Source organism: Alligator sinensis, unplaced genomic scaffold (assembly GCF_000455745.1).
Source record: "Alligator sinensis unplaced genomic scaffold, ASM45574v1 scaffold419_1, whole genome shotgun sequence".
NCBI classification, from domain to species: Eukaryota; Metazoa; Chordata; order Crocodylia; family Alligatoridae; genus Alligator; species Alligator sinensis.
The window spans coordinates 1,432,522-1,449,396 of NW_005842360.1; the positions used below are offsets into that span (position 1 = coordinate 1,432,522).

The 16,875-nt window shown below is 47.4% G+C and overlaps 1 protein-coding gene across 4 annotated transcripts in view; it reads left to right on the top strand.

Annotated features, from left to right (window-relative positions):
• CLIP2 (CAP-Gly domain containing linker protein 2) overlaps nucleotides 1–16,875 on the top strand; it is a 106,477-nt gene that overhangs the window by 60,131 nt on the left and 29,471 nt on the right. For all 4 annotated transcript variants that reach the window (XR_003095360.1, XM_025210619.1, XM_025210618.1 and 1 more), the window contains exon 4: nucleotides 11,624–11,748. Coding sequence is in view for 3 of the 4 variants with exons in the window: in XM_025210619.1 (XP_025066404.1) it covers nucleotides 11,624–11,748 (125 nt within the window). In the remaining variant the exon portion in view is untranslated. The remainder of the gene's footprint in view (nucleotides 1–11,623; nucleotides 11,749–16,875) is intronic.

Below are 16,875 nucleotides of genomic sequence, written 5' to 3' on the forward strand. Positions count from 1 at the left end.
ATGTGTGTATATATATATATATATATGCACCATGACACACATGCATGGTGTATATATGCACCATACAACAAAGCCCCCGTTCTGTAAGAGGACATGGCTCAGTAATTTTGGAGAGTGGATGTAAATGAAGCTGTTCTAGAAAGCGCACGCTGTAGAGTAAATGTGTTGCAATTATTATTTGTATTTTGTACTGCAGTAGCTCCTACAAGCAGTCAAGCTTGAGTTCCCCACTGTGCTGGCTGCTGTCCACACACACAGCGCTTAGATGGAAATGGACCCTGAATCACTTGCAGTAGTAGAGAGGAAATAAAATAGGAGGGAAGAGAGAGCAAGACTGAGGATAGCAGTCACTGGATGATGTGGTTGTGCCGTCACTAATGTGTGTTGCTCCGGCAGGTATATCTGCAAGAGCAGAAACTGCAAAATTGCAGATATTTGGGGAGGGGTTGCAGTGAAATGGAAAAATGAATAGGATGGAGAATAACAATTCTGGGTGGGTCTCGAGTGCCTTGCATCAGGCATTCAGAAGTGCGGCACCCTTTCTGAGCCTTTGTTGCCCAGGTTCTGTACTGTTCTGGAAGATCTGTGGGACTCCTCGTACAGGAATAGATGTGGGATTACACCAGAGGCATCTGAGGTTGAGGAGTACATCCAATTCTTACTCTGCCGTTGTCGACAGAGCCCCAAGGGAGGGCTGCAAGGTTCCCCACTGGGCTTGTAGGATCAGCACCCGACTCCTGGAAAGCCTAATGCTCCAGAGTTCGTTTGTTCTCCCTCTGCTAATTTCATCAGCAGTCTGCCGTGTCTTGTTTCTGCTGTTCACCAGTTTTATATAAACCTGTCCTTCTCTTCAGAAACCCATTCTGACACTCTTCAGTAGTTTGGGTAAAGGATTTGCATGAAGTTTTCCACTAGAGAAATTGGATAATATTTGCCTTTGGCTCTTTCTAACTTAAACTGAGCATTTCCCATAGATGCAAAAGTTGTACGATAGATATGAGCCTAATGTTGCAGAACTCTTCCTCTGCAGCCTTGCAAATTATTGCTGAGCAATGAATGCTCATTTTTTTTTGTTAGGTTGGATCTTCCCAAATCAGGATCTGCACATCATTTCTTGTTGGTCATCACCAGCAAAGAATTGGCTTCCTGTGGTGCTGGCTCTCCTATCTCTAGCCAAGAGAAAAAATGATCACTGATGCAAGTGGGAAGATGGATATGAAGAGCTGAAGGAGAATGAGTCACAAAATGCCTTAAAAATAGCCAGGAATGTGAAATGCTCTCATTACCCTGTGTCACCAACTTCTGTGATTGCTACTGAGAAATTGTCATTACAAATGGGAGTGGAGGTTTATTAAGATACAGTTGGTACTGTTGGTGCCATACTTTGGATGGCAACTCCTTGCAACCCAAGCGGCCTTCCCAGCCTAGGCATTATGTTCGCTGCCTTTATAGCCATCCCATGTTGTCACAGTCAGGAAAGTGTTGTCCAAGACTCTAAGGTAGTTTCATTGTCATGGCCCTGCTTTTCATCTACTCTATTTCTGTTTACCTTGGATACGGATCTGACTGTAGCCTCTATTACCACTGTCTTTAAGCATCCGACATTTCTGCAAGGCTGGGAAATGCTTTTGTCCCCATGTTGTGTATGGGAAGCTCCCAGAGACGCAGGGAGACGAAGTTTACTTGCCCAAGTTCATCCAGAACAGAGGACTGAGCTTCAGTCTCGCAGGTCACAAACCAGCTCCCTCACCAGAGGACCACACCTCCCATCTCCTTGAATCTTGTCTCCCAATATTTTCTCTCCTGTTTGTCTGAGAGCTATTCTTTGTGGTCATTGGATACTTCATTCTGAAATACAGGCAGTCCTCGACTTACAGCATTTCGAGTTACAACACTTCGCACTTACAACATTTATAAATTGACACCGTTTCAACTTTCTGATGTCAGTTTTGACTTAATCGGATCGACGCTTGATCCAATGCGACGCTACGCCAGCCAACAAGTTCGCTGGGTCACCCATCTCCCTGGAGAACATGTGCCTTGGTCCAAACTGTCTTGGACTCTGTCCAAACTGCCTGACACTTTCTTTAAGAAAGCACGCAAAACTCCTGAAAACCCTGCAGCCAAGACTCCTGAGACGACTCCAGCCAAGAGCCCTTCAAAAAGTCCAGCAGAGTCACCTGAAAGAAGTCCTTCCAAATCAATATGATTGCTATTTACAACATAAATACATTAATGTAGCTATATTACTAGACCATAATTGATCGAGTACAAAATTCTGGGGTATTTTTGGTGAAAATAGGGTATCAGGCCTTGATTCAGAAACCAATCCCCCATTTATAACATTGAGAAAAATGGTTCCGAGTTGCAGCGTTTCAACTTAAGACGCAGTTTTCAGGAACCAATTGTGTTGTAAGTCCGAGGACTGCCTGTACCACCATAGGTTTCTTCTCTAACAGGCCTGCTTTGTCTCTTAATACTTATCACTGTCCCCTGGATGATAGGGTAGTGGGCAGAAGTGCTGCAGAGGAGTTGTACAGGTCAGGCATCTTTGGAACTGGATTTTTTGTGTCACTGGCCCAACAGAAATGTTGCTGTGTATAGGTGTGGTGCTTGGAAAGCTGACTAATGGTAGTTTATATTAGAAGGCTGTTTAGTATAGGATATTTTAGAGGTTATGTATTGGCCTGCGCTGTCCAGAAACCTTAGTTGAATCTGTGTGAATAAAGCATTGTGAATTGTTGGGCTTACAAAAAAAGTCCGATTCTTCACTGCGCTTCAGTGGTGTTATGCTGAAACCCATGCATTGTGGCAGAGAACTGGGTGCCCTGTGTACGCCGTGTGACAGACGATCATTCAAGATTTCACGATAAGGTTTTGCAAGAAAAGAATTGACTCTCTTTGTGTTTGTGAAGCAGATCTCTGCTGCACGTCCCTTTGGAGAGATTAATTCTTCGTTCCCCCATCTGAGAGAAGCAATCAAGACTAAACTGCGTGTTACTTTCCTGACATCTGATTATGTTCCACGTTTTTCAGTGGTGGGTTGTGTAAGGGTTCGTGCCGTCTGTCAGTGTATTACAACAAAATGAACAAAGAAAAGCAAGGCAAAAGGAGTGCACTCTGGAGAGGGGTTCTTGCCTTGAGTTTTCATCCTGAATCCTAATTGGGAATGAGGTCTTAAACACTGACAATGTAAGAGTAAGGGCTGCCCAGAGGAGCCCCTAATGGAGGACTCCTTTGACTGTGAAAATAACTGGATAAACAACTGATCTCACCTAGTATTATGGGGATTTGCCCTGGGTCCTGGTTAGACTGATATAAAAATCTCTGATTTAGAACTTGTTGGAGGTGAAAAACTTTAGGTAACAGAAACAGCACTAGGACCACGAAGATGGAAGATTGCAGCTCATCTAAATGAGCACGGGAATAAGCTGAGCTGGGTATCTGCCTGGTGAAAATTGACCCTGGGTTGACTCCTTTGAGAGGGATTTTAATCAGATTCTTCTCCGATGTGCATTGCAAAGTGTTTCTTATTGTCTGCTGTATATTGCAACTACTAGCTCCTGGCAAATAACAGAAGCTTCTCATGAATACGCTAATCACATTTTTCAGATGCTTTTTTTTTTTTTTTTAATATCAATTCTGTCTGGCAGCCTGAAACCAGAAAAGTGCCTTTTACTCCCCGAGTCAAAAATAATTTCCATTTAAAGCTTTAAAATGAGGAGAGCTGTAGCCCCTGAGCCTCTTCCATTCATCTGTGAGGCTCCCACTCACCCTGCTGCCATGTGCTGGCCTTGGGCAGTGCCTCAGACCACTGGAGTCCAGGTGCAGGGAGGCGGAAGTAGGTATTGCTCAATGACAAATGCTGCCGTTCCCATTTTTAGTATATCGGGCATGTCTTCCATGCTTCCAAGAGAGGAGGTGCTGCAGTACTGGGCTTCTTAGCAGAAGGGGTGTGCCAAGATCCACTTGTACCAGCCTCCGACTGGAGAACGCTCCTGTTCTTTGTTTCTGCCGAAGGAAATAGTGCTTCCAGAGGAGGCATGATTAATATTTCATCACCTGCTTTCAGATCAGTCCATGGGGAAAGCAACCATCCCCGTGTCTTGGCTGGTGAGCGTAACCAAGTGGCAGACTCTATAGGAATGTGGACTCCTTCTGCAGAGTCACCCTGGACTTGGGTGTTGAAAGCCTTGCAATAAGACTTGGAGGGACTGATAATTTAGTTGTGTTAGGAGGTGGGTCCAATTAGCTCTAAGCACAGTGTGCATGGGTAAGAAACCCCTCTCAGGGCTAGAACGAGTTAAGTGAGGTGGGATGGTCCCAGGGGGAATTTCAGGGGCAGTCAAGCTCAGGGATGGGTGTCAAGGAAACTCTGCTCTCTCCCTCTTTCCTAGCACAGCCCTTCTATTGACACACTTCATTACAAACAAAACTTTCCTCTTCCATTACACACTTTCCCATCCCCTTATGGTTTAAAGAAAACAATTAGCTTGATCTGGATTGTTGTGCTCTTGGGTTTCCAGCAAAGTGGCCTATCTCATTCCAAATGGCCTGGCTTTACTTTACACCAGTGGCCCTCTGCTTGTATTGCCTGCTGGAGGGTGCCCCTTTTTATATCCCCTCCTGTCCCCATGGAAAACCCTCACCCTCCAGTACCATGAGAGCTGGCAGGAGCTGGGGCTCTCAGCTGAGCCAGTGAGGGTCACCGAGGGAGGGTGCTGTCAGTGTGGAGAGCAGTCAGGGTTGAATTGCAATCAGAACTGACTGCATAGCGGTTGTGCCATTCTCTTGTGCTTGCAAAGGCATAACAAGCATCTAAATGTTAATCATATCCTAGCTAATCCCCCTAAGCTACCGGAGACATTCCACCAATTTTGTTGGCGTGCATGGGCACAGGGGCATTTTCTACTCTGGTGGGACATTTACAGACGCACCCTAGCTGTGGGCTCTGGACAGCTGCAGCAAGGGTGGAGAGGGGTGCGCACGCAGCCAGGATCACAGCCCCACGTGTGAATCACTGGCTGCCCAGCACGGAAAGCAAATACCAGTTGATTCTGTGAAAGGGAAGGTGCATGGGGGTGCAGATCAAAGCCCTCACAGTGAGAGAGGGAGCGGGGCACAGGCAGGTGTAGGAGCAGGGGCTGGGGTGACTGGGGTTGCCGCTGGCTTTGGAGCTGTGCAATGCCATGTGCATCCTGCCACCGGGTGGGCAGGGGATGCAGCGCAGCCCAGCAGCAGCGGGCGCATGGTGTCATGCTGCTCCTGGGTCAGCTGCAGCAGGGGACAAAGTGCAGCGCACAGGAGCAGCTGCCTCTGCCCTATGCACAGATTGGGGGGGCATGTGCCCCCTGGGCCTCTGCTGGGGTGCATGCGTGGCAGGAGTCCCCGTGCACCCCTGGATGAGCCACCCAGGCTCTGACTGTCCTACCACCCAGCCCAGCTGGGGCCCCATTCGCCCCTGCTCCCTCCCTTACTGCAGGGGCCTCGATCTGCTCCCCCACCCCTTCCCCCCACAGACTTACCTGCTGGGTGAAGGGAGCACATGTGCATGCATGTGAGTGCGTGCTTGGCACCCCCTTCCTACCCCCCCAATAATTTTTGCTCCATCCACCTGTGCACTTGGCCTTTCCAGTGTAGACAAGGCCTAAGTCACTGAAGGTCTACTGGTCTGAAGCCTGCTTGCTCAGCAGCCTGTAAGTAAAGCATCGCCTAGTCCTTACAGGAGTTATAGGAAATCCCTGCCTATGAACGACTAGATGGGTAGTTCCCTGGGGCAGAGAGCCCTGTACATCATGGGGTGTTATTGGGTTATGCTTAGTCACTGAATCCTGGATAAGAGAGGCAGGAAAACATCCCCTCCTTTCATCTGTGAAAGATGATGGTGCCAAACATAATGCTAACACTGTGGTCGGAGAAGCAAGTGTTAAACCTCGCTGTAATGGAAGTAAAAGGAGCAACATCCCATAGGAACCCTCCTGCCACGTTAACCCTTGGGCAGCTCTGTGCGCTCGTGCACAATCACTTTCCTAACCAGCCTTTCAGCCTGCAGGCTGGCAAACACTTGTGTTCTCCTTGTGCCCTGCCATGAAGGAGGGGTTGCCAGGGGCCTAAGGTGGAGACAGCCGTGTTATGAATGTGGGAGGCCTTTCTAAGAAACAGCCGCATGAGGAGAAGCCGTAATTCTAGGATTTCCTCTCCCACTGGATCCTGAAGGATGATTTTCTCATTGCTGCCTGAGAGAGAGAGATGCAGGAGCTTTGTGTATCAGCTGCAAAAAAAAGTGCTTGTATTTGTACACTCTCAGCTGGGATGGGAAGAGCTCTGACTCTGAAGAGTTTTGCTGTATTCAGAAAAACCACCCACAGCTTCAGGGGATAAAATTCCCCTGAATTTCTCTTCCTTGAATTTCTGGTCCAGTGCATCCTTTGGGCCTTTGCCTCTCTCTGGTTTTGGGTGGTCAGCTATAGTCTACTGAGAACCCCAGTCAGACGAGCTTCTTACTCTCAGATTCCCCCAACTGTTGTGAATTTTTGAACCAACTGTTAATGTCCCATAACTCTCTGCATGGGGTAGCACACACTGAACCTTCATAGTAGGCTGCTAAATACTCTGCCTCACTTGTCCCCAGCCTGCAGTGGCTTACTGGCCACCATACTGAGCAAGTTGCACATGGCAGGTGATGACGAGCTTTGCTGTCCCAGGTTGCAGTGTCAGGTGCGGAGTCTCTTTTGTCGACAATGACACTGTGGAGCCCTAGAGGGTGGCACTGGAGGGAGGAGATTCAGGTGTGTGGGGTGAAGGGAAGAATATGTAAGTATAGAGCTGATAAGAAAGAGGGAAAATAGAAGAAGAGAGATTAGAGAGAAGACTGGTAAAAGTCAAGGCTTGTTCTTTTGTAGATGTCAGGTTCAAATATTATCTGGTCTTAGTCTGCCTAAATTGTTTAAAGGATGCATTAGAAGCTTTAATAAGGATGGCAGGATGGTGTCTGGAAGGATTAAGATCATGGTCCTTCAGCTGTGGGGTACTAGTTTGAATCTATTTTTGTCCTTTTGAGAAGGAATATAATGTCAGTGACACACAGGGTTGGGAGGATTGGATAGCTAGTTTTTTTACTAGCTTCCCACATTTCCCTTTGCTCTGTGCTCTGTCTAGCTGAACTGCAAGATTAACCTCTTGGTTTGGCTTCACTTCAGAATTATTGGAAACCCTTACAATTGGAGAGGGGTCAGGGTAAGGAAGATATTATTTAATAAATGACCTGTAAGCAGGGGTAAGGGGAGGTTTCAGGTCTTTGATTGGGAGTCAGGCTTGGCCACAGTTCAGCTGTGTGGCTCAGAGGCCATTTTAATTCAGTCTAACAATGCCCTTCCTGAGTTGGAATGGGTTAAGATTGGGGAAACATCCTGAATATTTTTTCGTGAAGCTGAAAAGCCAGGAGGATGTGCACTGGTCAAAAATAGCTTTTTTAAAAACCTCTCAACATTTCAAAGTCATGTCATTTTGCATGGTTCACATCTTGTGCTAGCTGTCCAGCACCTTTCATTTGCTCAGCGGAGTAACTTGGTGTCTGAGTCCCGGAGTGCGGCAATATGCAGATGTTGGGGAGATGGGATTACCTGCAGACTTTTGAGATGGGAACCAAAGCTTGTGAGTGGATTGTCCAGATCTTGGCCTCCTATGATTTTTGTACAACTGTGTCATAGAAAACGGGGCTGAAGGAGACCTTCAGAGGTCCTCTAGTTCAGAAGTAGCCAACCTGTGGCCCGCGTGTCAAATGGCACAGGTAGCCACTGTGTGTAGCATGTGGCAGACCAGGGGGCAGGAAAGGTAGCATGCTGGCAGATAGGGCAGGGAGCAGAAAGCAGAGCAGCAGACAGGACAGGGAGCATCCTAGTGCTAGCATGCAAATGTGACACTCTTGACTTCATCATCGGCTTTATGAATGCAACCGATCAGGCAGGGGAAGGGGATTGGAGTGGCACTCGGGGAGGGTGTGGAAGTAACTTGTGACATGCTTACCAGGAAGGTCAGCCCCCACTGATGCAGTCCATTCCCCCAAGCCATGGTCACCTCTCTCTAAATACTAGGTGTATGCTCTCCCTTGGTATCAGTTCCCCTAATGAGATGGCGACATCAAAACAGTGGCTGTTCTCTGGACTTCAGCCTGGTCGTAGTGACTGCATGAATGATCCTAAAGCCTTGACAATACTTAGCTCTGCTTGGCTCACAGATCTTGGAGCACTTCATAAAAAACAAATGTACAGAAATGGAAACTGAGGCAGTGCAAGCTATAGGGACTGGTTGCAGAACAAGTCAAGGAAGAAACAGAGCAGAGCTTCTGTGAAAAGATCTCAGGAGTCCTCTCATGCCTTATTCGCTGGGCCAAAATCCGTTCCTCCCTTACAGAGCCTCCCCTTTCAGTTTTCCTGGGCATCCCATTTCCTTTTGTTCCAAGGTGACCCAGCTGAGAGTTCATCTGAATGGCTGATGGAAACAGATGCCTAGATTTTGATGAGACCAACCACTTCATGGGCTGATGCAACCTGCCAGCTGGCTCTTTCGAGAGAGAGATAGAGATAGAGAAGCATTGTAGATTTATCAGGGCTGATGAATTTTCTGGACTTGCCACATATCCACATTTCTGTACACCTGCCAAATTACAAGAAATTCAGCACCTGGATCTAGTGCTAGCATGCAAATGTGACAGTCTTGACTACTCCTTATTGGATTTATTAATGTTGTCCCCAAGTCTCTTCAGGCACAGTGGGAGTAAGGGAGCTCTGTGTGTCGTGGGACAGCTCTGTCAGTTTGGCTCGGAGGATAGGATTGTCCCGAGGGATGTTTCCATGCATTATGGAAAGGCCACCAGAGTAAGTTGTGGCAAAAACAATGAAATATTGGAACAAGTTGCTTTAGAGGACATGCTGTATTGCTGGGTTTTGGTGTCTTAAGATGAATTTACTCTTCAAAGTTTTACAAATTATAATGTTTCTAGTGATTTATTTAATTATTTTGCTGAAATAAGGTATTCCCTTCTATCTGCAGTTTTACTCCCTTCTCTCTAATGTAGGTGCAGAGTCCAGAGATGTCCTTATACCGGAGGAGTTAAGTGTTCCCTTTTCTGGGTGAGGATAGCGATGCTGCTGATATAACTGCATCTGTTGTGGCTGGGAACCAGGGTTTATTACCTCTTTAATAGTTAAGCTGTGACCTTCTGGTGTAGATCTCTGCAGAGCGCTGAGAGTCTGAGAGCAATTGGAGGAGTTTGTCTGCTTCTGTGCTGGCTGCGTGGTAACCCCCCAGGCCTCTGGAGGGTTCTGGTTCTGGGGTCCTCATTGCAAGAAATGTGACTTGGCATCTCGATTATATTACAAGCCTTAACAAAATAAAGACAACCTTTCAACAAAGTGAAGCTCCTAATATGATATTAACTTAAACTAAGAGTAAAGCAGCATGTGCATTCAGACCGTAGCAAATCATGCTCCAATCATCAGATAGCTTAATTCCAATCAACAGGGTGCTTAATTCCACTCTATTACTGAAACTAAGGAGACAAAACTATCTATTTTGCTACGTTTTAAGAAGTCCAGAAAGATGGCTGCCATAAATCCAAACAGAAAAAAATTATACTGAAGTTAATCAAGTTTATTTTGGCTTACTGCCTTAACACTGAACATGAATTATTATCAAGTGCCTGGACCATAACCTCAGAGACGAATATGAAACCTCCTTGTGCAACTTCATCTTTTGTGTAGTGCCCGACCCTTTCCACCCCCAACCAACTAAAATATTCCAGTCAGACGTTAACAGGTCCTTCTTGATCAGCAAAAGTTTGATGGCTCTTAGTTACCCATAATGACCATGCAAGCTTCAGAAGATTTTCAGTCATGCAACACGGAGCATATTTTAATAAGAAATCTTTTTGGAGGTGTTTAGGCCTGACAGTGTTTCTTTCAGGGGTTATGCATCTTGTGGTCTTCAGTTGCTCACATACATATATGTGCATATATCTGTACTAGTTACAAAGCCTGTCATTCAACATACATTCATCAGCAAGATTAAAAGAGCGTACACTAGTTTCTTCCTGACTAGTTGAGAAGAGGCAATTACAGTAACATTCCTGTTTTGATCACACAAACTCTAAAGAAGCTTATTTCCCTCAAAATATAATCTATCGAGATGAATCCCCTTCAAAATGTTAATAATTTTGTATTTTGTATGAGGTCTGTGTATCCACCTGAGAGTCTGACATCACAGATACACAAGTCAGCCTGTAGGAGCGTCCAGTGTTAAGAGAGAGAACCTGCTCAGTCCAGCACAGACTTTACTGGTGGTGTCCAAAATGCATGCATAACACATTGCATGGCTTCTCAGGTTGATTTCTTTCCCAGGCCGAGTGTAAGCTTTAAAAAGTCTTTTTGCTGCCATCACTGTCAGTTATGGATATGATACTTTTCCTCCCTCCTCAAGTAACTAACCTGGTTATTCAGGTATCCTGTCCAGGCATAACAGCCTGTTGTTAGTATGGCCTGTTGTCATCAATGAATTGGCCTAAGCCATAGTAGGAGAAGGGTGCACAATGGGGGAGCAGTTGAGGTGTCTCACCATGGCTCAGCAAGTGTGAATTTGGGCATCAGTCCAGACCAGGGCCGGCAAAGTCTGGTTCCTCGGCTGGATTGGGCTCGTGGCAGACTCCACTTCCCAGCAGCCCCTGCCCACATCGCTCTGGCCATGTCTGTGAAACCTCAGGAGTGGCAGGGCTGTGATGGCCCTGTGCTCCCTGGGTCTCCACTGAGACTGGCCCAAGTGGTACTGACACGACTGGGCGGGGAGCTGCTCCAGGGTCAAGGCCAGGATCTTGCAGCAGTGACAGCGCAGGCTGGAGACGGGGCAGAGCTGCAATCCCCTGCCCGCACACCCTGGGCAGGGGCACGCAGGTAGCAGATCACAGCTCTGCCCAGCTCCAGTCCTGGAGCAGCTCCATGGAGACCCTGGCCCCACACTGTCATGGCCCTGCTGCCCCTGGGGTGGTCTTGGAGACTGGCTGGAGTGATGCCAGCAGGGGCTGCTGCAAGTCCAGCCACTGGCCAGATCCACCATTTTGCCCACCCCTGGTCCAGACATCTGGTGAAGACTGTCCCCACTTGAAAGTTTGTAAATGGGTACCTGGCCCTTCTGGTTAGGGAGAGTTTGCCAGTATCTAGCAATACTGACACAGCCACACAAGCTTTCTAAGGGGAAAAAGACCTAGATATAAGGTAGGTTCAGTGCTGGATTGGACATAATTTGTCATCCCACCTGTCATCAATTGGTCCCTGCTACTTAGAGGAGGCCAAAACTACCATTCTGCCCATCCATGAGGCATGTAGCCAGCTCTGCACTGGAGAGTTCATGGGAAGATGTCTCCCCTTGGCTCTTGGGGAGATGTCATCATTGCTGGAGGACATGTGGAACGATGATCCACTGAACTCGAGCCTGCTTTGTACGTGAAACAGAGCAATGTTGTGTTGCTAATGTTTTTTTTCCCTTGTGGATCTCATTTTGAATCCCCCTTCCCCTGGTTCTTCCTGGTGCTGGTATGTCCAGTTTTAACCTCCAGTGTCTTGGTAATCAACAGGTTGGTGGGACAAAGACGGGAGTCGTGCGCTATGTGGGAGAGACAGACTTTGCCAAAGGAGAGTGGTGCGGAGTGGAACTGGATGAGCCCTTGGGGAAGAACGATGGAGCAGTCGCTGGTACAAGGTACTGTACGCACTTGCTGCGCTCCCGTTGGACTCTGGTAGGATGTCTGATGTCTACTGCTGTCACATGGGACAGTACAGCCCCGCCGGCTAGGGCTGGTCTGACCAAGTAGAGGTAGTGCATATGCTCTGAGTGTAAGCAGGCTGGATTTCAGGGGAAATATTCTAGCTGTGAGATCTTCCAGGTGCTGAAATAGTTTCCCAAGGGAAGTTGTGGAAGCCCCATATCTGGAGTATTGTAAAACAGGACCACATGCAGGAGTAGATAACAAACAATAAGGGGTGGGGGGAAGAGAGAATGGATAAAAGGAGATGACAGTTGTTTTGGGGATTACTTCCTTGCCTTTTTTTTTGGTTTCTGCAATGCTGTGACTTTAAGACCACCCATCATCATATCTTCATTCCATAAAAATAAATCTTTCCTTTCCCTTATTCAAGCCATAAATTATCCTTTCAGCCTTGTAATGAGGACACGAGATCTTCTGAACATGCCAGGTGTCTCTCTCTCCTTTCTGGGAGCCAGGCTTCTAGCAAGCCCTGAACGAATGGTTGATTAAGTCTTTTGCTCCAGCCTCACAGTAATTCTGCAGCACAACATCTGTTTGCAGATGGCACTTGCGACCTCCCAATGTAGAAGGCACATCAGCTGGTTTTTGCAGCAGTGTATTTTTAGCAGGCTGCTGCTGGGCAAAGTTGAAAGGATCAAAAGGATCAGCTGGGGACTAGGTGAACCTTAAAGCAATTTATGAATTCTTCCAAACTACATTCACCTTTTGCATGCAGGGGTTTGGGTCAGATGACCTTCATGATCTGTAAAACGGAGTAGGATAGTCTAAGACTGTTGGTGAGGCGTGTTTTGTTCATGCTTCACATTAGCGGTGGGAACGATCCTCAGATTGTGAGTTACCCTTGACTTCTTCAGCTCCCACAGGAGCTCTACTCATTCCTCATTTACCAAAAATACTGTTGGAACCAACAGCTGACAATACTTCAGTGGCTCCACTCGTGGGAATAGGAAGCAAGGAAAATTATCTAACCTTTTAAGCCCAAGATAAGGGCTTGATTGCTTGCTTTGAATTTTGGGGAAGTTTCAGCTGAGATTTTGGGTGTGTGTAAAATAGTTGGTCTATCTCTAACTTTTCAGGTGTTCCCTAAAGTGCAGCTAGCTGTTGTCCATCCCGGGTCTTGTTCTGTCCATAGCTGTAAAGAACAGTAGCCAACGGGGAGACTGATTATGGTAGTCATTAATGTACTAGTTATAGCAGCAACAGTATGATGGAACATTATTATTCCTTCAGGCCTTCATGGAAACTTATGGTAGGGGTTGGAAGTAACTTGAAAAATAGCAGGAAACTGTCAGTAATTCAAGAGGTTTTGATTTCAGGAGTAATGATAATTTATTTTGTGTCTGTATTTGTGGCCAAGCATAGATCTGTAAAAGAGGAATGGCTTGTCCCACTCCCACATGAGGACATTGCAGCAAACCAGGAAATGACCAGAAGAAGAGGGTTGTAGAGGTCTGGTCCAGCAAGGAGGGAGAGGCAATGTGCACTTTGCCACCCAGTAGCAGAGCAGCTACACTTTTACTTTAAAACTGCTCCCAAATAATGCTGGGAAGGTATAAAGTAAGGGAGGAAAACACAAGGCGTGTTTGGTCTCCACTTAGAGCTGGATGCCAGGGCTCTGGCTCTGCCAACACCTTTTGCCTGCCTATAAGAGAATGTGCAGCCATTTTTCTGCTTTCTGGGGCTTGGCCTAGCTGTGACCAGGGGTTCGCCTTCCCTCTTCAGGACCATCATAGATGTTTGGGTTGGAAGGGTTGAGTCCGACCCCCTGCCCTGAGCAGGAAAGAGCACCAGGCCAGTCAGGGTTGGTTCAGGTGAATGTGGGGCCTCTTTGACCTAGGTGTCCTTGCTGCCAGTCTTTCTCCCCCTTCACAAGCCACAGGCTCTGCACCAGGTGTCTGTTCAGCCCCACAGCGGGGAGCGGGGATAATAAGAGTGGTGAAGCTAGTGGATCAAGTTTGTCAATTAAACAGGAGGAGGGCAGCCAGTAATATGCCGCAATAAAGGATCTGCTCTCCTGATTTGCCAGGGATGCAGGCAATCCACAGCACTCTCTGCTAACGCAGCGTAGCAGCCACGCATCCCTGGCACAGCAGCAGCAGACCTGGCGCTGATGGTTTCTCCAGCCATCCTTGCATTGCCCTCTTCACATTATGGCCACTTGCTGGGCAGCACTGTCTCAGTCCGCCCTTGGCGCGTGAGTCTGACCTTCTGATTTTCCGTGCCTTAATGTCCTCCATTGTGCAGCTTACAGCCCTTGCAGGCTTTAACATTGAAGCCTCTGGAGAAAAGCCAGCTTGCTAAAAACACACCTTTTGCTTTGCTTCTGAACTATCCAGTCCCTCTGCGTTAGCAGCCAGCCCCTTTCAGACGCCTTCCAGGAAACATCAGCATGCCATCACCACCTTTTTGTTCCTTGTCCTTGCGCTTGTCCTACCTGAGTCCTTGGACACGGACAGGAACAGTGTGTTTCTCGGCTTTGCTAACTGTTGCCATCTAGTGATCCGTCTCGGTCTCTCACCCTGGTTTGTTTTGTGTCGATGCTGGGTGAATTCCTGTTGCTTTTGCAATGAATTAACTTCATGCAAATTAAAACAGTGCCTCCTTCCGGTGGCCTCATGCACATCACACCGACCTCCAAATGAAAAGATGGTTTTGGGACACCGAAGACTACAGGTTGGTCCAGGGTAGGGCCAAAGGGGTGGTGTTTCCACTGTAGGAATCTGCCAGTGCAAGAAGAGCTAGGCCCGGGTGGGTGGCTTTGGGGAGGGGAGAAGGCAGGTGGAAGTGACTGGGGGCTGCAGTAGGAGGTGAGAGCAAAGGGCTCTTGATGCCAAGTACTTGGCTTTCCCTGAGAGCGAGAAAACTTATCCTTTTCAATGGGATAAGTCTGATATGGCTCCAGTTCCTGTAGGCTGCCGGGATTAATTGGGGCGGGGGGAGGGCAAAGCTGGTGCATGCTGAAACATGTTTAAAACTATCCTCCCCCAGCAAAAACCAGTGGCAAGAGCAGCCCTTGCCCACCACTGCAGGCCAACACCTGTGTTGTCAAAGCTGTCCCCATCTGCCACGATGCTGCAGGGGCTGTAGTGTCTACCTCCCTCGGCCTGTGGCAGCGAATCAAGCCCCAAATCCTGGCGGAAGGGCAGAGCAGCGTGTGCAATGCCAGAGGACAGCGCTGGCACATTGGGCCCCTTCTCTCCTCACTCACACTGGTGAAATTCCCTGACCTGCTTCTGGTTTTCTGGGATAACAGGGAAGAATGAGGCCTGTTAGTTTCTGCACTGAGGCATGCCAGCTTTCCATTTATTCGCCAGCTGTTATGTAGGTGCATCCCTACCACTTTATTTTACCTTCCTCTGCCTTTGTCCTTGTTATTATATGACCCTTAGCAACATTTTGTGAACCCCTGATTTCAACCTCTCCCTTTCCATGTCACTCCAGTTGCAGTAAAATGCGTTCATAAAGCATTTGCAGATCTTGACAACGTTGTGCCCCAAATGCTAAGGGTTAATTTTTGTTTCCCAACCAATTTGCCTGCGGTTTCCCCTTCAACAATTTGCAGTCTCCACGGGACACGTGTTTAACTTCTGTGGAATTGGCCTGCACTAATGAACATCAAGGGCCTATTAATACTGGAAGTTCAGAGAGTTACTCACTTAACTAAAGGGGAAGAACCCTTCACTTTACGTGCTCATGGTGGTGGATTCAATCCCTGTTGATGACTGGTGGAGGAAAGAGAGGGTATTAATGGCACAAGACTGTAGCTCAGGCCTCAGGTGATATTTAATGGCTGTTGCTACCAGTCTAGACCAAGATCAAGCCAGCAGTGTAGTGGTAATGGGCTGTGTACAGTAAGTAAGTAAGCTCTGTACAGAAAGGCTGGGAATGGGGGACCATTCCCAGCCTTTCTGTACAGAGCTTACTTCATCAGCCTGCTGCTGAGCAGGGTTTTGGCTGGTGTGTTAAAGCCCAGTTGATTTTCCACCTTAGTCATCTGATCTGTAATGAAATCAGCCCTCAGCACTACTGGTTTTCCAAGCTGCAGGCCTGTGTTGGCGGCCAGCAGAGAGGCTGGAGCAGTGGTGATGGTTGTGCTGGGTTTTTTGGAGGTTGTGTGTTTTTTGTTTTGTTTTTTTTCAGATTGTCTTGAAAAAAAATCAGGCTGGAACAGATGCTTGCAAATGAATCACTTTCTCCTCTGGATGGGAGCTGGCTGTTCTTATAGCCTCCCATACACACAGGGATCTGCTGGGGACTTGCACGTTGCTGCCAACACTTAACAAACCATTACACAAATGCTAGGCCGATTTTTTTGGAGCAGCTGCTCACATCTGGAGAGAGAGGATATGTTATGCCAAGAATCCTGAACTTGCCATCTGAAGATCAGTTAATGTTAATCTTCATATTGGCCTGGTTTGTTTGCTGCTAGTTCTTATTAACTGGGAAGTATTTTGTGTTCATGTAGGAGAGCTGGGGTGGGTTGGTTTGTTGTTTTTGCCCCATCCTTTTATAGTTCCCCAGTGGTTCATCCTCATCATGAACCATTGGGAAATGACTCTCAAACCAGATGGTATTGTCTGTGTGGCCTGCTGCACTGAAGCCAGGGGACGTGACACGTGGATGCTGTCTAGTTGTACTTGCTAAGCGGCAGCAGATGAGTGGCAGAGTGATCATGGCTTTAGCAGATCAGCTTCAAACAAGTCCCCTAGTTTCTGGCAATGTGGGTTCCTGGCACTGGCCTTCCAAAAGAAGCCCCTAACTGGGACTTACCTGCTCCTGGGAGTAGATAAAGGTTCGACTGATGCCCAGCTCCCAGGCTTGTAATTGGAGAAATGAGCTTGCTTCTTAATTTGACAATCTCCGTTTCTCCCTTCTGTATCTTCTTCTTCACTATCTCTTTCTAGTCTTCCTAGTTTTTTTATGTTTTCCTTGTTCTCACTCGTCCTTGCCTTTTATTAATCGCATGTGGAAGAGGCAGCAGTGAAACAGAGGCATCTTCTTCAGCATGGATTTCTCCATCTTGTTGTTTTGATTTGGAAATTTTAATATGCCGACTCTTT